The sequence below is a fragment of the Peromyscus leucopus genome, chromosome 8b (genome assembly GCF_004664715.2).
Source record: "Peromyscus leucopus breed LL Stock chromosome 8b, UCI_PerLeu_2.1, whole genome shotgun sequence".
NCBI classification, from domain to species: Eukaryota; Metazoa; Chordata; class Mammalia; order Rodentia; family Cricetidae; genus Peromyscus; species Peromyscus leucopus.
The window spans coordinates 102,719,400-102,740,575 of NC_051086.1; the positions used below are offsets into that span (position 1 = coordinate 102,719,400).

At 51.4% G+C, this 21,176-nt stretch overlaps 1 protein-coding gene across 3 annotated transcripts in view; it reads right to left on the reverse strand.

Moving 5' to 3' along the window:
• Positions 1–1,317: 1,317 nt before the first annotated feature.
• Usp36 (ubiquitin specific peptidase 36) overlaps positions 1,318–21,176 on the reverse strand; it is a 31,084-nt gene continuing 11,225 nt past the window's right edge. For 2 of the 3 annotated variants that reach the window (XM_028892553.2, XM_028892551.2), the window contains 15 exons: positions 19,519–19,586; positions 18,960–19,030; positions 18,268–18,350; positions 17,023–17,134; positions 15,618–15,758; positions 14,927–15,027; positions 14,145–14,283; positions 10,868–11,536; positions 10,101–10,231; positions 6,987–7,556; positions 5,710–5,918; positions 4,962–5,063; positions 4,264–4,379; positions 3,770–3,921; positions 1,318–3,336 (listed from right to left, as the gene is read on the reverse strand). In XM_028892553.2, the coding sequence (XP_028748386.1) occupies positions 3,790–3,921; positions 4,264–4,379; positions 4,962–5,063; positions 5,710–5,918; positions 6,987–7,556; positions 10,101–10,231; positions 10,868–11,536; positions 14,145–14,283; positions 14,927–15,027; positions 15,618–15,758; positions 17,023–17,134; positions 18,268–18,350; positions 18,960–19,030; positions 19,519–19,586 (2,644 nt within the window). In that variant the 3' untranslated portion in view covers positions 1,318–3,336; positions 3,770–3,789. Of the gene's footprint in view, positions 3,406–3,769; positions 3,922–4,263; positions 4,380–4,961; positions 5,064–5,709; positions 5,919–6,986; positions 7,557–10,100; positions 10,232–10,867; positions 11,537–14,144; positions 14,284–14,926; positions 15,028–15,617; positions 15,759–17,022; positions 17,135–18,267; positions 18,351–18,959; positions 19,031–19,518; positions 19,587–21,176 lie in introns of all 3 variants that reach the window. The other variant, XM_037201521.1, reaches the window with a different exon arrangement.

Sequence of the window (21,176 nt, forward strand, 5' to 3'; positions counted from 1 at the left end):
TCGTCCACACAAAACACAAGTGTCTTCTCACCATGCCTCCAACCTGGGGCTGGGAAGCTGCTGGGACATGGTGCCACCACGAGGCCAGACGGGACTATGGTACTGCCCAACACTATCCTTGGAACATAACAGCCACTGTACAGCACTGACTCAAAATGGGGTCAGTTGACAGCTGATAGCCCTGCTGAAGGATGGGCTGAGGGGCCTCACTATCTCCATCATTTCCCTCGACACTTCCCAGACAATCATACGTCTGTCCGTACGTTTGCCGTAACTTACATGAACCCGTGGTCTCAGAACTTGCTGGGGTACATACACGGAGGAGGGTTGGCAGAGGGTGGGAAGTCACTGTCCACGCCTGTGGTGTGGCTGCCTTGCAGTCACTAATGCTCGGGAGGTAAACCCAAGTTTACTGGTCCCCACATTTGGGACTTTGCTGGAGCTTTTCTACCGTTTGACACTGGTGCCCCATGAGGTGGTAACATTTGTTTATGTCTCCCCAGAAAGTGTTGCCCACGACAGATGGCGACAACATTCTCCACCTGTATGTAGGTCAAACTCAGATCCATCTGAGAGGCAACCTCACTTCCTCTGAGCAAAACAAAGCAGCACATCTCGGTGAACAGTGCTGCCTGAGCTTCCTTTCTGCGGTGTTCATTTAAAGTCACCCCAACATTTACAGAACCAGAAGCTGTCGTTGTCCTCCTCCTTCTTTTGGTTTTTCAAGACAGAGTTTTTCTGTGTAACAGCCCTGGCTGTCCTGGAACTCACTCTGTAGCCCAGGCTGGCCTCGAACTTACAGAGATCCACTTGCCTCTGCTCCCAAGTGCTGGGATTAAAGGCGTGCACCACCACTGCCTGTCCGTCTTCATTCTTAAATTTAAACAAATACAATCATGGGATAAATTTACATGTATTTCTTTAAATCTTTTATTTAAAAAAAAAAACTTGCCGGGCAGTGGTGGCGCACGCCTTTAATCCCAGCACTCGGGAGGCAGAGGCAGGTGGATCTCTGTGAGTTCGAGGCTCAGCCTGGGCTACCAAGTGAGTTCCAGGAAAGGCGCAAAGCTACACAAGAGAAACCCTGTCTCGAAAAAAAAAAAAAAAAAAAAAAACAAAAAACTTTTTCCCCCCTGAGAAGGGGATTCCAGTACATTGCTCAAGATGGTCAACACTCCTAGGCTCTCTGATCCCAGCTGCGGATGGCCACCCGAGAGTGCAGCATGGAAGCATATTCACCTGACCTGGAGAGGTAGCCTGGCCATTGCTGGGATGTGCTTTTTTTAAAAAAAGGAAAGGAAAAGGCAGACACAGAAGGAACTCACAAAAATGCATTACTTTATTGCACCAAGATCTTGGCAATATCTGGGGGCTCCTGAAGAGGGAATGAAGAGTTTGGGGATCCCTGTACACATACAGATGCAGCCACATAAGGATGTAGGATGAGAAGAGCCCCTAACAACAGGCAGGTGAGGGAGAACAGAAACACCGGGAGGGGGCCCTCTGCACACGGGCCAAACCATAGCTACGGCCAAGCACGCAGTTCAAATGATGTGACTTGATCCAACAAAATGGCTGCTTTTAGAAAAGCTTCAGTTATTTAGGACAGTACACGTCACCTAGAACTTTAATGATTTTTCCAGGCCCATTCTGTCCCTAGCCTGTTTCTAATGGCTTCTAAGGAAGGAGAGGACTTGCCTTCACGGACAGCAACACATGCTGCCAGAAGTCAAGATGTCAGTTGGGGGACCATGACTACCCAAGAGGCAGTGGACTACACTCCCCTGGAAGAGATTTTGCAACAGATAATCTATTGGACAAAGGAAGGAACCCATGTAGAGGAAACATGGGAGACAGATCAATTCTGTGCTGGCAGCTCCTACAACTTTCAACCAGAGAATGTCATAGGAAAAAACAAATGTGGCCAGGAAGCAACTGATACAGGAACAAATGACAATACCTCAAAGGAAATGATAATCCCTGCCCATGAAGGTGCCTGCCTCCCTTCAAGACAACACATGAAGGCCACACCACTCCTGGACATGATATCCAGAACTCAGCCCACACAAGACTCATCACCGATGGCTGGGAGACTCAGCCAGCAGACCCACCACGGATTGCTGCTCAGAAACGCCCACATGGAAGCAGGACCTCACCTCCCCGCACGGAGAACACAATTCTTTTTCCACATTTGCAGCAAGTGAGGCCCTGGTCAGGCAGCTGGATAAAATGCTGCTCGTGGAATTGGGGAGACAGCTCCTGCCCCTCCCAAGAAGTCCAGACTGAGGAGGCCAGCCCAGAGCAGCCTAGGACTCTGGGAAAGAAGAGGTGTGCCCCATGGGGAGGAACCTTCTGGCACTTTCCCTCTCCTGGGTGCTGTCTTCCCCTCACCAAGGAGTCTTGTTTGTTAAACCCTGAGTCCACAGGGGTAGCTGGAGCAGGGCAAGAAAGGATTCTTCTTGAGTTGTACAATCAGCTCACTTGCAAAGCACTCACAAAACTGAGCAAATGAAGCCAGTATTTGCATATTAGAGGAACAAATTGCTACTGGAAGCCACAGGCCTGGTCAAAAATAAATGCTTTATCGTAAGTAGTAAAATAACGGAGAATTCACCTCTAAAGACCACCACCTTGACAGAGACCCGCAGGCTTACTACAGATGCAGGAGAAGCTCAAAGTCACCTCGGCGGGGTCAGCAGCTTTAGAAGCAGAGGCGCTGGCACGTATTTCAAGGCTCTCCGATCCCTAGCAGCTGCTGATTTCTAGAAGGTGTGGAGTCCTTTTGAGGAGATGCACTTGGGGGTGGGGGGCAGTGCAGTCACCAGGTGGTCCTCCTCCCTGCAGCTGACAGTCAGTCACACAGGGGCCCCTCAGAGGAGAGGGCCACGAGACAGCTCCAGCTCAGGAAAGCAAAGGAGGGCTCACCACAAGAGGCACTAACATGCCGCCATCCTGAGTGAAGGACATGCTGGAGGTGCTGGCTCCACTCCTTGTCTCTGACAGTCCCAGACCAGGAACACAGGGGTTTTCCTACCTAGACCCCAGGGTCTATGAGGATGCTCAGCCTTTCAAGATGTCTCCTAGGTTACTGTCAGCATGACATCACAGGCCAGGCTTTCTCTTGTGAGGTTCATTACGAATGCCACCAGAGGCCCTGAGCTGAAGCCCCAGGGCTCTGACACTGGATCATCTATGAACTGTGGCACCAGGAGCCTCTGCCATGACAGGCTCACAGTGCAGTCGAGGCTGCAAGGCCGCTCCTCAGATCCATGTGGACAGTCCCCAGGGTATGATGTGACAGCTCTGGGATGCAGTGGCACAGGCATACTGGTCTTCCTGGTGAGAGAGAAACCATGACAATCCTATGACATCCCTGGGTCCTTCAAAAGACATTGTCAGTCACACCTACAAACAGACACAAGACACACACATCATTAACTTATGCACCACACACGCAATACATTTACCAAACAAACACACCACAAACACACACCAGACAGAACACATATACCAAATGGCCACAGACACCATACATACCACAGGCCACATGTGCCACATATATACGATACACATACCAAAGACAGATACATACCATACTCATACCAGACACATAAGACAAACACCACAGATAAACACATACACCACAGACCATACACCAGAGACTACACATGCTACACACACACCAGATACACACACATCAGCCACCAGAGACAGACAGACACAGACCACAGAGCACACACACTGCAGACAGACACACACCCAAGCTGACCTCTAACAAGTGCAGCAAGCTCAGCGGCGATAGCCGAGGCTGGCCACCTTAGCAGGGTGAGTCACAGACCAAAAGTTCCGTTTACTCTGAAGCTTCTGGAAAGCGTTGAAGTTTCTCTTCTTTTCTCTCTTGAACTTTTTAATTTTCTTTTCCTACATTAAGAATCACAGTGTCAGTTCCCAGAGAGGCTCCCCCAAGCCTCGGAGGGTTCTGGCTACATACATGGCATATGCCTCCTAGACACAGGTACTGTTACCGCCCATGGACAGTGCCCTCTGAGGGAGGCTCCTGCCGCCCCCACCTTCCTGAGGAAGAGATAGGTGGAAGAGACCCACACCTGCCCAGGACACTGGATGCACAGGAGAAACATCCCAGCGGGAAGGGACCCAGGAGGCTGACTCCAACCTGGCCTGACCGCTCTGTGCACACCTGCACCACAGACTGCTCTCAGCACTCAAGCTGCCCCAGCCTGTGGTCACCGCCGCACACCATACCTTCCCTCGATCAAACTCTTCATCCCAGTCATCAAGCACGGTCTGGGTCCGGGCCAGTCTGCTGTCTTTGATAGCGTCCTGACTGACCGCTGAAAGCTCGCCATCCCAGGTCAAAACTGTACAAGACAGGGTCCGTCAGTGCCCATGGCTCCCAGTCACCCTGCAGACTCTCCTCAGGACTCATTTACCACCAAGGCCCGTCTACTCTCACCACTCCAGGTTCTGACTGCCTTTTAACAGAAGGCACATGACAGGGGAGGAGGATGTGACCAGTGTGAGCTCCAACTCCAATTGCAAACTTTTTCTCTGTAACCTGTGCTCTCACTTCACAAAGAGTCTCTTGTTCATGCTCGCCAAAGTCAGGACTGCCAACACCAGAACTGGAGGGTTCCATCCCCTTGGCCTTCTGAACTGGGGACCGGGATATTCTGGGCCCAGGGTTTATGCTTCCCATTTTGTCTCCTGCTCTTGGGCCTCAGATCTTTGGGATCCATGAACAGAATCTGCCTTTGTGCCCCAGCAGGGGTCAGGTTAAACATAGTCAATAACTGTTTAAGTTCTATAAATCTGAGCAGCATGTCTACCACATATCAGTACACCAGAACCCCCCCCAAACACACACACACACACACACACACACACACACACAACAAAATGAATCAGTCCCTAGGAAGCGAAGCCCTGCCTCAGAGCCGTACCTTTTTTCCCATAAGCCTTATCAGATGAGTCCTGGAGTAACTCTTGGACCACATCAGGTTCTCGATCTCTGTTCCAGGTAATAAGAGGCGCTTGTCCCAGCCCTGTAATCAGAAGACACACTGAAACCGAGTCACTGAAGAGACAACCACACGTTTGTAACGGCACCACAGGACGAGCTGCCAAACTGCTCCCTTCCCAGTGACGACCCTACCCCATGTCCAAAACAACACAAGCCAGCACGAGACCCCATCCTCTGACAGAAGGGGACCAGCTCTAAGGGAAGCTACCTAGCCAGCCACAAAGGGCCTGCTGCCGTGGAGACCTTAAAGTCCCCCACAGGCCCGTGCCCTAGAGGCCTGGACCCTAGACGGCGGCTGCTCGAGGTGTTCAGGTCACTGGCTTGCCCTCCCTGGGAAGAGTAGGACCACAGCCACCCTTCCCCTCTTCCCCTCTCTCTGGCTTCCTGACCATAGTGAGCAGCTTTGCTCTGCCATGTGCCACGGTGACAAGCTGTACCAGAGGCCCAGAACTGCACAGGACATGGAGCCGAAACTAGAGCTCTGCCTGCCTCCCTCTCAAGCTCTTGGATTATACACTCAGGCACTATGCCCAGTCATGCTTTTTCTCTAAGACGACCATCTCAGGTATTAGCCAGTGATAGAAAGCTGACATCGGTTAGTGCTACCAGGAGCCTGCAATGAGGAACAGTAAGTTGCCACCTCGGTGGCTATCAGCAGGAGTCCTCACCTAGGCGGTCACTAGAAAGATGGCCGTTCACACTCAGCTCAGGGACTGGGGTGACGCTGGGCCTCGGGCTCCTCTGGCCTTCTGGGTGCTTGCTTTCCTCCTCCTCCTCCTGCTGTGACTCACGCTTCCTTTTTCGCCTTTTCTTCTTCCTCTGCAACTCTGTCCTGGCCTCAGGCTCACAGTGGTCTGCAGGGGAGCAGCTGTGGGAGCTAGAGGAGCAGCCAGTCAGCCCTCCCTCCAGGTACACCTGCAGGCAGAGCGGCACTCGCTCCTCCAAGGCACCACAGCTCCACCCGAACTCTGCAGAAAGTTCCACCCCGAGCCTGGGAGACAGCTCAGCTATGAATGGCACTTGGCACCAAGCCTATGACCTGGATTGGATCCCTATTCCCTCAAGTCGCCCACTACACATGTGTCATGGTGTGCAAACATGCTCACATGCACACAGGTAAACAAATAAATATAATGTTTAAAAAAAGTTGTTGAGATGGCTCAGCAGGTAAATATGCTTGCCATCAAAGCTGACAACTTGAGTTTGATCCCCAGAACCTACATGGTGGAAGGAGAGAATGAACACCTGCAAGTTGTCCTCTGACCTCCACATGCATGCATGTATGTATGTACGTACGTACGTGTACACACACACACACACACACACACACACAAATTAAGGGTGGGGGAAGAACTTGGAAAGAAACCAAAGCAGGGCTAGAGAGATGGCTCAGCGTTCAAGAGCATTGGCTGCTTTTCCAGAGGACTCGGGTTCAATTCCCAGCATCCACATGGCAGCTCATAACCACCTGTAACTCCAGTTCTAGGGGACCTGACACCCCCACATCAACACACATAAAACAAATAAATAAAAAACGAAGCTCCCCCACGACACTCCTAAGACTGCTGGCAGTGCTGTGTGAATGGTGGCGGTTCACTCCAGAGCTGAGGAGTGGGCTGTGCTGTGGGAGGCTTGCTGTCCACAGCCACAGTCAGCATGATGCTAGAGAGAACACACGGTCCCTCTGGCTCTATCGGGCACATACACTGCATCCACAGGATGTTGCTGCAACCTTCTAAAGACAGTGCCTGGCCTGGGGCCACCTGACCCTGTGTTCTTGGCTGTTCTTATGCAGTGATAGCCATGGCCTAGATGTCCTCTTCTACCCCTAAGGGAACTGGCACAAACGGACACAGGGCACATTCCACCCCATGTCAAGGCCAGCACTATACTGTTAGCTCACACCACCTGGGAGGCTATGGGTACATCCCAGCCATGCTCTTACCCATGCTGTAGTAGGTTCTGGGACAGGGTGGCTTCCTGGCTAAGTCCCTCTGATCTCTTCCTCTTCCTCCTTTTCTTGCTTCTCACATGGTGACTGTCCAGGACGTGATTCACTTGATGGCCATTTACCTGGGGATGTGTACCCTCTTCCTTCCGGCCCCTGGGACTCCAAGGCTGGTCCTGAGACTGGCCTTCCTGCTGGGGAGCTGTGGCAGCCTCATCCTCTAGGCACTTCTTCTTCTTCTTCTTCCTCTTCTTGCGTGCTGCTGCAGGTGCACCCCCAAGGCACTGTGGGAGGTGTGTATCTATGCCCAGTCTCTGGGGATCTCCATTAGGGGTCTTTTTCCTTTTTCTGGAGGGGCTGTGCGGGGCCTCGCTGGCCTCTGGCAGCTGGTGTAAGTGGGACATGAAGTGCCCATTGACCTGAGGCAGGGGCATCCAGGCAGAGGCGCGGCAGCTCTGTGGCTCTGATGTCCCTAAGGGCTTGGCGCTACTACTGGACAGTGATGCAGAGTGGGGGTGGATGGAATGCTTCAGGAGGGTAGATGGTTGGGGAGCAGGTGCAACAGCCCTGTAGACAGCGAGTACAGGGAAAGTCACTGTAGAAGATCTGCACAAGTCATTCTCCCTCCAACCCCCACTCCACCCCCCTTTACACCGTAAGAATTTGGGGGGAGCCGGGCGGTGGTGGCGCACGCCTTTAATCCCAGCACTTGGGAGGCAGAGCCAGGTGGATCTCTGTGAGTTCGAGGCCAGCCTGGTTTACAGAGAGAAATGCAGGACAGGCACCAAAACTACACGGAGAAATCCTATCTCGAAAAACAAAACAAAAAAGAGTTTGGGGAGATGAGGTCTCCCTATGAAACTTGGGCTGGCCTTGAACTCACAGAGATACATTTGCCTCTGACTCCTGAGTGCCTGGGTGAGTGCCACCATGCCCAACTCACCCTAGAATTTTAAAAGGTTATTTTGCTCTGTAATTCTTAGATACACAAATCCCATGGTTTTTGAAGACAGGCTAACAAAATTCAGTTTACCTAAAATCAGAGTTAATAACAGCAATACATGTCTCAGTTTTTTGTTACAAAGCATTTTTTTTTTTAATAGTGCTGAAAGTTGAACCAAGAACCTTGGGCATGAAAAGCAAGCACTGTACCACTGGGCTACATGCCCAACACAGATCTGAGTATTATAAATTCTATTTTTTTTTTTTATTCAGGCATGGTGGTACACACCTGCAATCACAGCACTTAGGAGGTGGAGGCAAGAAGGTCAGGCATTCAAGGCCAGCATTTACTAAGTGAGTTGAAGACCAGCCTGTACCACTTGACAGCCTGTCCTTAAACAGACTGACAAACAATAAAAAGTGTTAACACTTGCTTGTGATCCCAGAACTTAGGACATAGAGGCTGGAGGATCAGAAGTTCAAGGTCATCCTCCAGCACATAGCCAAGGGCTACAACAAAACAAACAAACCCACTGGGCATCCCACCTGAGGCCTCAGACAGCACCTGGGAGGCAGAAACGGGTGAGTTCCTGGCCAGCCAGGACTATAAAAGTAAAACCCTGTCTCAAAACCAAAACCCTCCCTTCAAACAACAAAAACTAAAAGCAAAAGGAAGGAACCAAATCCCAATGTTTCACATTTTCACTGGAATGTGTTGGGAGGTGAAATGAACAAGACGTCCTGCCCAGATTTATCTTCCAGAGGCCATCATGGTTCCCCTTGGGGACTGAGCATTCCAAGAACAGCCCAACAAGCCATGCACCATCCATGGTTACGTCCTTCTGAATTCAGGGTGGAGTCTGGGAACCCACTTTCACAGAGGCGACTATTCTAAGAGAAGTAAGGCAGGGCTGAGCAGGCGAGGCATGCCTGTGGGACCCACAAAGGTTTAGTGGATTCACAGAGACTGTACTTGCCATCATCCAAACTAGAACAGACTGGCAGTGCCACCCGGACTAATGTGACTCTACGTGTCTGCCAGAGCTTTAAGACACACCTACATGGGGCTGGGAGGTGGCCCAGCAGTGAGGAGCACTTGCTGCTCTGGTGGGTCATTTCCAGCACCCACATTGCTCACGTTCCCCTGTAACGCCTGGTCCCCTCTCCTGACCTGTCGGCACCAGGCACACACATGGTGCACAGATACACACGCAGGCAAGACACTCACATATAAACCTAAAGTAATTAAGACAAAAGCGTCTATGCCAAGTGTGGTGGTGCACAGCTTTAGCTCCAGCACTCGGGAGCAGATGGAGGAGGATCTGAGTCTGAGGCCAGCCTGGTCTATAAAGTAAGACCCCGTCTCCAACAAAAACATGAACAATTCCCCCAGTGTCTCAACATTTGGGAACCTCAACATTTAAGAACACACCAAAAATGTTATGCTGGAGACAGGACGTATGCACGTTCATGTTTGGGGTGGAGGCAGCAACAGAGACGTCACCCTCACAGCATCCCGGGACTGGAGGAGCCCAGCAGTGTCACAGGACCTCACTCTTGCCCTCTCTCCATCCTTGTCTCCCAGCTGCCGAGGCATCTGGTCCCTGTGAACCCAGACAACCATGGATCTTCCTATCCTGCACTCAGCACCCTAAGGGACACAAGCACCATGTACTGCAGCTCCTCACTGGATCGGGAAGGTCATCCACAGATGAGATTAAAGGGCCCTGAAGAATGCTACAGCACTTGAGAACCCAGTCTCGCCCCTGCAGGCCTGGCATGCGGCCGGCAGCCTGGAGACTCAGGATGCCTTACAGGGAGGGCTAAGGCAATGGAGGCACTGTTGGAGACGAAGTCATGAGCCTGTAGGAAAGCTGTCCCCGCGGGGTTCCCGTGCCTCTGGACTCACATGGGGTCTGACTTCTCTAGAGGGCACAAGTCAGGACAGTGCACAGCACTTCAGGTTACGACATGCTGTGGCAAGCAGATGAAAACTCAAGACTTGGGACCCCGAAGACTAAACCAACTCTGACCAACTGAGGTTCTTTTACCAGACAGGGGTGGACAAGAGGGGTCTCTGTCCTCGATGACCCATGGCTCTTCACCAGCCAAGTACACGTAACCACAGGAGGGAAGGAGTCGCACCCAGGGGCCTCTGCCCAAGCTCACCTGGCTTTACTGACAGGCCGAGTGGAGGCAACGACGGGGTGGGTGGCTTTCATGGGGTAGGTGAGGTCGGAGAATGCTGAGGGGGGAGGTGGACGGATGTCATTGCCGGTCGCCCTCCGCAGGGTGCTGGCCTGCAGTTATTGACATAAATAAAAACTTGGTGGTCTAAAAAAGGTTTCCGTGAGTGAAGAGGGAAAACAAAATTAAAAATAAATAAAAATAAAATAAAAGAGCCCAGAAAGATGAATAAAGGGACAGAAGAAAAAAAACAGGGAGGGGGAGGGGGAGAGAGGGGGTGGCAGAAGAAGAACCAGAGAGTGTTGTTGGTTAGAAATAAAAAGGAAAAAGGAAGGACATTTAAACAAGTATCCCAGCACAGTCCCCACATACCACTCTCTGCCCCCACAGCTGAGTGGGAAACTCCTCCCGCCCACTGTACCCCTCTCCATGCCCCCCGCCAGCTGTCCTTCCCCTGAGCAGCCTGCTGGCCCACAGGTCTTCCTCTGTGGCTCAACTAGCAGACCCATTTATAGAAAGCTGGTTAGTACTCTTAGCCTACACTCCACCAGTAACCTGAGGTGCTGAGTAAGTGGTATACCCTCAGGACCTACCACCTCCACCCAAACAGCCATCCACCCAAATACCCATCGGCAGGCACTCGGGTCCTCTGGACTACAGGAGTGAAGGAGGCCACACTCCTTCGTAATTTCTCCTCTCCCTATCCTCACTTCGAGTCCTAAGGCAGAGAGGAGACCCCCCCGACCCACCTTCTTGGCAGACAGGGCCAGTTTTTTGGCTGGTGGAGGAGACATGAGGCTCGTGGGCTCGGTGGCGGTGCTGCTCAGGGCAGGGGACTTCTGCTTCACTATCTTGGCGTCTACTCCGTTCAGCAGTGCTTTGGAATGGCCAGCGGTGGGAGAGTCTGTTTCCTGAGAATCACAGAAATGTGCAGCTCTGCTCTCTGGGGTCTGTGGGGCCTTGACAGGGTCACTGCTGGCAGAGTGCTCAGGGCTCGAGCCGCTCGAAGCCCCCTTCTCCAGGTCCACACCATTGCCTTCCCCCTTCAGCCTGTGCCCATTAGCAAAGGCTTTGGCCAGGAGCTTTGGTGAGGTAGAGAAGATGGTGTCCCTGCTTGACCAGGAGCCAGGCCGCTGGCTCCTGGATTCGCTGGTCCCCGGAGAGCCCTGAGAAGTGGTAGGGGATGCGGTGAGGGACTGCGGGGGAGCTGATTTCTTCACCTTCTTTCCAGGCTCATCTAGAATGGTGGGCATGTTTGTGGGTGTTGGGGTGAGTCTTGGGGAAGGGGACCCGGCAGGTGCCTTTGCCGGAACACATCCATTCTGTAACTTCAGGCCTGGCACAGAGCCATTCCTGGACACAGGCACACCAATCTCCTCAGGGGTCTGCAGCTTTCTCATCGGCACAGAGTCTTGTCGCTAAGGAAGAGCAAGAAAGAAAGTCATCAGAGCCTCCGCGGAGCACTGAGCAGGGATCACGGTCAAGCCAAAGCATGCATCCCAATCAGGGTAGCTTCTGTGAGCAAGCTGGCTCTGGGTAATGGGAGAGACTTTCAGTGCTTCAGGACTTGCATACAAAACAGGCCGCACTCTGTGACTATCCTCACTATAACAGCAACGGGACTTCACCAAGAGTTGGGAGGACACACGGGGGAGAACGGTCCAAAGCCCACCGTGTGAACACCGTTCCCTGGGTCTCCTCTGCACCCGTGTCATCACTGTGCACAAGCTAACCCGTCCTCACAGGGTACGCCCTCCAAGGCCTCAGTGTCTCCCTGCAGCTCTGCAGCTCTTGATGGCTTACATACGCTTGTCTTACTCCCTATGCCATGACTAAAACATACAAACAAATGAACAAAACATTCGATAGTTTAGAAGCCATCGTAAAAAGTCCAAGAGGTCAATCTAAAACTCCTGGAAGTCGATGGGAGCAATTTTGAGGGGCTGGAGAGATGGCTCAGTGGTTAAGAGCACTGGTGCTCTTTTAGACCTTGGTTCAATTTCCAGCATACACCAGTTCTAAGGAATGCAACACATTCTTCTGGCCTCTGTGGGTACTGCATGTACATGGTGTACAAATATACATGCAAGCAAAACACTCATACACAGAAATAAAAATAAATCTTTAAAAAAGGGAGCCATTTTCTTCTGGTACCTCTTAGTCTGCCCACTGCAAAGAACCGAGGCCCACAATGTACCACAGCATGCTTCCAAAGGGGGTTTCTTTTACTACCCTTGGTTGAAGATTTAAACAAAGTCAAAACCTGCTTTTTGATATGCATTTACTATGAAATAAAAAAAAATCCTAAGACCAAGATTATATGAGAGCAATCCACTGTTTGTAAATCTTTCATGGTGGCCACCTCCTGCTTGAGCACACACCTACCTGCATCTCTTTCCTCAGTCACCAAAGTCCTTGCAGCTAATGCAAGGCCTCACACCCAGTACATTAAAAAAAAAAAAAAAAAATCAACAGATGGAAGCCTGTTCTGTACTCCACAGCCATGCTAGTAATACAGAAATGGGATTCCTGGGCCATGGATTACCTCGTGACCATCAACACATGGGGTCAACCTGAGTTTCCTCTTTACGGCCATGTATGCGTGTTTCCACACACTGACAAGGCACCCTGGCTCTCACCACTCCACCATCCCTACCTCCACAGCAACTGCTGCAAACACCAGCTTCCTGCACCTGCTACAGTTCTGTGCGTTGGGGGGGGGGAGTGCTGGTGCTGGAGCCTGGGGCCTCACACAAGCCAAGTACACAATGATCACTGAGTGACACCTTCCCAGCCCTGCTTTGCAAACATTTTTAAAATTTTACTGTTTTTGTTTTTTTGTATCAATTTTTTGAGAGAGGGTTTCTCCGTATAACTGCCCTGGTTGTCCCAGATCTCTATCTGTAGACTAGACTGGCCTCAGACTCAGAGATCCGCCTGCCTCTGCCTCCTAGTGCTGGGATTAAAGGTGTGCGCCACCACCTAGTAATTTTTATTTTATTTTATTTTACCTAAAAAAGTTTACATTTTACTTTAGCCAATTGCTACTTTTCCTACCAATTCAAAAGTTAAAAAGCCTTCTTTCTTTCAGAAGTTTAATTACTTCAACTTTCTTCTGAGTTTTTGGCTTACATTTTATAATAATTTTTATAATACTTTTGCAAACTGTTTCCTGACAAGAACACATCTCTTTCTCTCTCTGCAAAACCTAGTCATCTGTTGAACATTACATCTGCCTGGACTCACGGAAAGTGAAATGATGCTGGGTGTGACAGCTCACGTCTATAATCCCCATATTTCCAGCACCCAGAAGACAGAGGCAGAAGGATCAGTTTAAATCCAAGGCCAGCCTGGGCTCCAGAGTAAGACCTGGTCTCTTCCCTGAAAAGGCGGCTTTACCACTGTGCAGTATAGGAAGGTGTGTGCTGACCTGGATCATGCAAGCACAGCAGCCTTGCCCGCATAGCTGCGCTGCCACTGCTTCTGCATGCCCAGCTTTGCCTCCTTCAACGGGGGCACCTCTGCAAGTGAGGCTGCCGGCCTCCCCACGGATTCAGTGACTCCCAACTCTGTAGTCAAATGTGGGTTAAAACCCAGAAGTCCAAGATGACTACGTTTCATTGCTGTGTATGTATGTGGCTATATGTCTGTGTGTATGTAAACGTATCTGTTTCTACTCTGAACCATTTGAAGAAACTGCAGACAATACATCCTTTTACCCACAGGTATGTCTGTATCTAGCACCAAAGAAACACAAGGTCATGACTAAACTCAGGACACCGGCATGAACAGAAAACACAGTGGTTTCCCTGGCACTCCTGGGCAGCAGCTGAGCCCTACATTCCCATTTTTCTCTTCCCAAGGCAGCTGGTAACCAATTTATGGAATAATATGGTTGGTACAGCGCCACAGCCTGCAGGTTCCTCCTACCATGGCAAGGTCCCCAGAGGAGACCCCTGGTCCTCTGAAATATTCAAAGCAGCAGTGAGCAGGGCCGCCAGGCCAGCTCTTCCACTTACACAGTACCTTTGCCATCAGCGGGGAGGAGACGACCCCATTGCCAGGGCTCTTCTTGGGGTGATCTGGAATGACACTGGGACGACCGGGAAGAGTGGAAGCCACCCTGGAGACAGGGCCCTCAGGACTTTTCTTAGAGCCTGGAATTCTGCATAAGAAAGAAAGGGATGGGGATTTCCCGACCTGTGCCAAGAATGCAAAGAAGAGCACCAGAGGCCCGGGGCCCCAACAGGCTTCCAGGAACCTGCCTTGCTCTCTACATCCTAAAGGCTGTACAGAAGCCTTGGACATCCACATGTGAGTGCACAGAGCCCTTCTAGAGCAGATCCTCAAGGAGCCGAAAACCAAAGAGCCCCAAATCTGCCACCCAGACTCGGCAGGGTGGCACCAAGTGACAAGAACACCCCAGGGACAGTCAGCCTCCTGGCGGCTTCCTAAGATCTGCTGCATGCCCATCCCCAATGTGAAATGGGTCACGTCACCAGAGGAAGTTGTCCAGGCTGCTGCCACACTACGGCAAAGGCCTCATTAAGGCCTCACCTACCCAGTGCTGTGGGCTGTCAGAGCCCTCCCTCACTGCCATCCCTCTTCCCCCACCTCCCAGGAGGTTCGGCGGGAAGGTCCTCCCCAGGACACAAGCTCCTGACAGTGCCTGGGGTGGTCTGCCCACTATCTCCCCTCCAGCAGATTCCCAGGAGCGTATAGACAGGAAAGGGCTGTGGAGAAACCCTGGCTCAAGCAGAACATGCTCTGGGGCACGGACAACTCTAGGGAGGGTGGAGGTTCCTCACCGCAGGTAGAAGAGCACATAGGCCTGCTGGTTCAGAACCACCTTGACGTTGCTGGAATGGACCAACGAGTCATTCATCTGGTACCACTGTCCGTTGCTAGCCTGAGCAGCAAGGGGAGGGGATGGTTACAGGAAACAGCAATCAACAGAGGGGCCACAAGCCACACTTCTCTTCGATTCTGAGACAGAGGCGCACCATGTGTTTTCAGCTGAGCTTTAAGTCTCAACCTTCCAGAATACTGGAATTACAAAGGCATGGTTTACCATACCCACTAGTGGGTCTTAAAAAACTCCTAAAATTTACATTTATTTACTTATTTTCTGGGGGGACGGCAAGTGCACGTGCCACAATTCAAGTGTGGAGGTCAGAGGACAACTTAATGGAGTTAGAGCTGCTCTCCCACTTTGTGGGTCCCTGGGATGAACTCGGGTGGTGAGGCTTGGTGGTGAGCGTTTTTTACCTGCTGAGCCATTTTGCTGGCCCCAGGACCATGGTACAAAACACATCTTTTCTATACATTCATGGAAAGGAGGAACAAAACACAAACGCAAAGCACTGCTGTTTACCAAAAAACATAAAACAAAAAGTGCAGTGGCCTCATTTGGATTTTTGGTCACTGGCTACTTGCCCCAAAGGCAGCGCAAGCTCACCTGCCAGCACAGAGGAGCGCAGCAGTCAGGCCAACACTCACCTTCACGTAGCAGTAGTAGTGCCCAGCATGGCAGCTGTAGCCTGAATGCACCAGGACAGCATAGAGCCCATACATGACAGGGTCACCACTGCTCTGCGACATGTATGGGCGGATGTTCAGGAACTCGGGATAGCCAACATCCTATTTAAAAAGGAAAGCAAGTAACATTCCCTCAGGAGAATAAAGGTCCTTTACATCCACGACCTCAGAAATGTTTGCTTTAACCAATCTTCACTATGTGCCCTAGGACAGACTCCAACGCACTATGTCAGGCTGGCCATGAACTCGTATCTCCTCCATCTCCATCTCCCAGGTGCTGGGATTACAGGCATGTGTCACCAGACCCAGTTTTTTCTCTCTTTCTATGACAAAATCTCATAAGCCAATATATACACAATGGGCTCACAGCCTGACCCAACTTGGTTATAATGCAGAGTCTTCGGATCCAAACAGACAAATGGTTCACAGACTGGAGACCTCTGAACCCCTGCCAAGAGGGGCTAACAGGAAACCCCGGCCCCTCAGGATGCCGCGGCAGCACTACCCCACCAACCGTGTCTGCACTGTCCAGCTCAAGAGGGTTGTGTCTAGTTCTTTCATTACGTTTTTCTATGTGGGTACGTATACGTACGGTACAGCCCTCGTGTGGAGGCCAGAAGTCAAGTTTTAGGAGTCAGTTCTCTCTTTATACCAAGGAGGTCCCAGGAATCAAGCCCAGGTCATCAGGTTTGGTGGTTGGTGCCTTTACACACTGGACCATCTCATCAACCCTAGACAATTTCTTATAATAAATCCTCTTAGAGATTCAAGATTTCATAGAGCTTCTATAGCCAGGCGGTGGTGGAGCACGTCTTTAACCCCAGAGGCACGAGGATCTGAGTTTGAGGACAGCCAGGGCACAGAGAAAGCCTGTCTCAAAAAAGAGGGGGCGGGGGGACCTGGAGAGATGGCTCAGCAGTTAAGAGCACTGGCTGCTCTGGCAGAGGACCCAGGTTCAATTCTCAGCACCCACATGCAGCTCACAAACATCTGTAACTACATTTCCAGGGGATCTGACACCTCCTTCTGGCCTCTGAGGACACCAGGCTTACAAACAATGCACAGATAAACATGGAGGCAAAGCGTGTTTCATACACATAAAATAAAATAAAAAACTTTGTTTTGTTTTGTTTTTGAGACAGGGTTTCTCTGTGTAGCTTTGGAGCCTTTCCTGGATCTTGCTCTGTAGACCAGGCTGGCCTTGAACTCCCAGAGATCCGCCTGGCTCTGCTTCCTGAGTTCTGGGATTAAAGGCGTGCGCCACGACTGCCCAGCAAAATAAAAAAAATTTAAAAGAAAGAAATGCAGATTCCCAAGGCCTACCTCTGTGATGAGCAGCCCGGATGTCAACAGGTGGTGTACTCACCTTGGTGATCTTTCCCCCGCTAAAGTTGGCAAAGCGCTTGAGGGACAGAGTTAGGACATTGGATGTTCTGTGGATGGTAAAGCGCTTGCTGGCTGGAACCTTCTTCTTACACCTACAAGAGGGAATGGAAAAGCCATTGGTGTGCTTGGCAGGTGTCCTGCTGCTTTATTATTATAACAGGAAGGCCTGTGCCAACAGGCATCTGAAACCAAAACCCACATGCCCTGAGCTAGACCATCAGAAGTCCCAAAGCAAGAAGACCTCCTCAACTAGAAGCCTAAGTGATTGGTGCAAAAGACTTTGTGTAACCCAGGGAAGAACACACAGTGTCTATGTGGCCACAGGAGGGGGAAGCACAAAAGAGCCAGATGAGAAATGGGCAGGAAACTGAGATAGATGAAAGACAATCTCACCCCAAGCCGGGGGTAGCAAATTTAAAGAGGGATAAAAGCAAAAAACCCCAAAGCCCAACGTAGCTGGGCATGGTGCTGCATGACTTCAATTCCCAGCACTCAGGAAGCAGAGACAGGAGGATCTCTGTGAATGAGGCCAGCCTGGTCTATAGAGCGAGTTCCAGGACAGCCAAAGCTACTTGGTGAGACCCAGTCTCAAAACAAAACAAAAGCCCAAGGCAGTGTTGCTGGCCTTTAATTCCAGTACTCAGGAGGTAGAGCAGGTGGATCTGAGAGTGTGAAGCCAGTCAGGGCTACATAGTGAAATCCTGCCTCAAAACAAAAACAAAACAAAACAGAGCTGTGACAGGAGAAACCTGAAAAATGGAGTGAAGGTACTTTTGGTGGCCACAGCTTTAAAGTGACCCCCAGGCCAACATCCCCAGGGTGTGCCTCATAAGGACAACTGTTTGTGCTGAGACAGAAAGATGACTGGACCCCTACAAGCAGGAGCTACACACAGGTCTCATTTAAGATGCAGAACAGTGGGGTAGAGGGTTCTCCACTGCATCCTCTGAGGGGCACTGGGGTCAGACCCTCTGCCTCTCTATGACGCAGTTTCCATCGCAGACAAAGGAGAAAACAACACATTGCTCTTCAACATGCTAACACATGTGGAGCCTGTCCCAAAGGCGGGGGCCAGGTGAACAGCAGCTACGGGCCTCGGTGAACTGTGTCCATGAGCCAGATGAAGGCCACTAGGAAACGTGAGCAGCAGACATCCCTGAGGGCGGGTCAGGAACTATGTATAGTGGTCTGGACAGTCACTTTCTTGCAAGCAAATGACACTTACTTAGCACACATATAGGCGTTCTCTCCGCTCAGGACATCTGGTTTCACAAAAAGTTCCAGAGCACGCACGATATTTGCAGCTTGCTGAGGAGGACGGAAATGGAACAGAATGAACAGCAAAAGAAAAAGCCTGACTCAAGAATCCCAGATTTAAGGGCTTGTCAGGCTGAGGCAGCAAGTGATAAAACCTGACTTGCATAAAAATTGGCCTGCTAACCCACCCCCACCCCCACCAGAGGAGCAAGGAGCAGACAGTGTCCTCTAGAGGTGACAGGTGACAGCCATGTGAGAGCTTTCACATGAGTCAGGCCCTTTCACTGTGACTGCAGTGGGGTGGCTCTTCTCAAGGTCCCAGCAAAGGCAAGGAGAGGCTGACAGCGCAGGAGAACAATGTCCCCAGCATGGCACACACATTCTCTCCTCAAGCCCCAGTGTGAGACACTGTCACTGTGATGCCTCAGAACACAAAACTCAGTTTCACCTTTTACTCTTTAACTGGAAAGAATCTGCACAGGCAAAAGGCTCGACAGATCACAAATGCCGACTTCTTTCTCCGTGCTATGTGCAGCAGAGGCCACCACACCTCGGCAAACAGGGGCCGCGCAGGGGAGCCAGCACCCCTTATCCACGCCTACTCTGACTCACACCCTTCTCGCTGTCACCCCAGGAACACAAGCCACTGCCCAAGCATACCCGAATCTCCAGGGCTATGTCCAAGTAGGGATCGTATGTGTCTGAGACGCTCTTGCACACAGAGCACTTTACTGCAAAAGAACAGAGGCAGTGGGCAGCTGTGACCCACGAGAGCACCACCCAGATCCAGACACCTAGAACCACAGGTCTAGAACATTCAACTCAGCTCTCACAAAAGGTGACTATCCTCTTAACTGGAGACACAGATATGGGTCATGCCAGGTTCTTTTATCAGGTCTTGCCTGCCTGGCTGCCTGGCCACCACCACAGGCCAGTGGGCAAGCTCTCTGCAGCAGAGCACAGGCCTCACCCCAAGGACCGAGGAGAGCTAAGGAGAGTTAGTTCCATAATCACTTCATGCACCGTGCTTCTCAGCTCCCTTAGGAGATAGTCCTACAGTGGGCAAAGGCGGCCAGGCAGAAAGACGAGACTGGGACCTCCAGCCCCCACGCGCCCACAGTCTCACAGCTGGGGCACGCCCCATCTGTCCGGAATGCTGAGGACTTCCTGGCTCAATGTGCAGACCTGCTTAGCCAGGGTGGAGAACACATCAGCTTACCTCGGGACCTGAGATAGCCTCCAAAGATCTGATGCACCAGGGTAGTAGCCTGTGTCTGCCGATCCAACCTAGAAGAAAGCCACAGCCATGAAGAGCACAGCACAGCGCGGCACAGCGCGGCACAGCGTGGCACGCGCCTCACGGCCAGTATCCCCACCGCTCGAGCAGTCACCACCACATCCGTTGGCGGTGAGATGCCTTCACCCCACCTAGGCCCCCAGCAGCTTTCCTAACTCCTCGCAGGACCTCTATCTTCTTGGGCCCGCCCCCACAACAGCACCTTCAGCCTTCACAACCATCTCAGCAGGCAACTTCCCTTGACCCCCACAGAACACCTCAGTGTTTTCACCCAACAACATCTCTGCTCTCCACTTCCTGTAGAAGGCCCCAAACCTCGCCTGGGAGGCAGGTCCAGCCCTGTGACCCATGGCACTGACCCTTGCCATGCCTTCCACTGGGCTGTGCAGCCGGAGCCTGCAGGCTCAGCAACACTTCCTGACTGGCTGTCACATGAAGGGACAGGATAGCAGGGGCCTTGCACAGAGGAGGGCCACCCTACCCCTTTCTTCCTGACACTGCTAACAAGACCCCTGGGCAGCGAGCACCAAGCCACACTGACTAGCACCTTCTTTGCCTGGCCAAGACACAGTTCCTCCACCTCAGCATTCTACTTAACTGGCCCTGCCTGCCAGTCACCCTCCCGCACTAGTTACAGCCCTGGAGTATTCACTAGAAGAGACAGCAATGGGAGGGTGTGGCCAGCTCCCAGCCGTTTGCTGACTCCCGTTCCTGGCCAGCTGCTATATCCTCAGCCACTGCCGCTGAGTGGCACTAGATGTGGAGGTCTCCCAAGGCCATCTCCTGTGGCTGACATCACCCGTTCATATCCCATGCTGCACAGTTCACTGCCCTCTGAATGGATGATGGTGCCAGGGTTTACTCTGAACTTCTTAGACACTGATCACCAAAACATTTGGAGAACAAATTTTTGTTGTGCAGTGACAGGCGATGAAAAAATATGAACCACCACTATTAATCAAAAGAAGGGACAATGGACTGCCCACATTAGCAGGTACACAGCCCTTGAGTACACTGGAACCCAAGAGCTGTCGGAACCCACACGGCTACTGCTCAGAGGCTGGAGCAGGGTCTCAGATGCAGCTCCAGCCCGGCCCAGGGGCAGGGGCTATGAGAACTGCAGGAGGTGGAGGCAGCAGGTTCCAGAAACATGCAAAGAAGGCAAAGGGACAGAGAAGCATCTTGACACTAGATGGGGAAAGGTAAAAGGGACACTTGGATATGCCCCCAAGCCCAAAACTATGAGCAGTGACATACATGCCACTCCAGAAAAAGCCATCAATGCAAGAAGGTATGCTTCACACTGCCCCGTGTTGGCAAAGGATAGGCGGACTCCAGAGTAAAGAATCGTAGATGGCTTCAGTCTATGCACAGGCATTCTACATAGACAATGGCAACCAACGAAAAGGGCACCATCAGGTCAAACCATCCCCAAGGACAGAGGAAAAGAGTAACAACCACGTCTAAGTTTAACTAAACAGCTCGAGACAGAAAGAAAAAAAACAATCCTGAACAGAAAACTTCAAATAAACAAACACATGCTAAAAACCAAATAAGCTAAAGCGCGGATCTCATTTGGG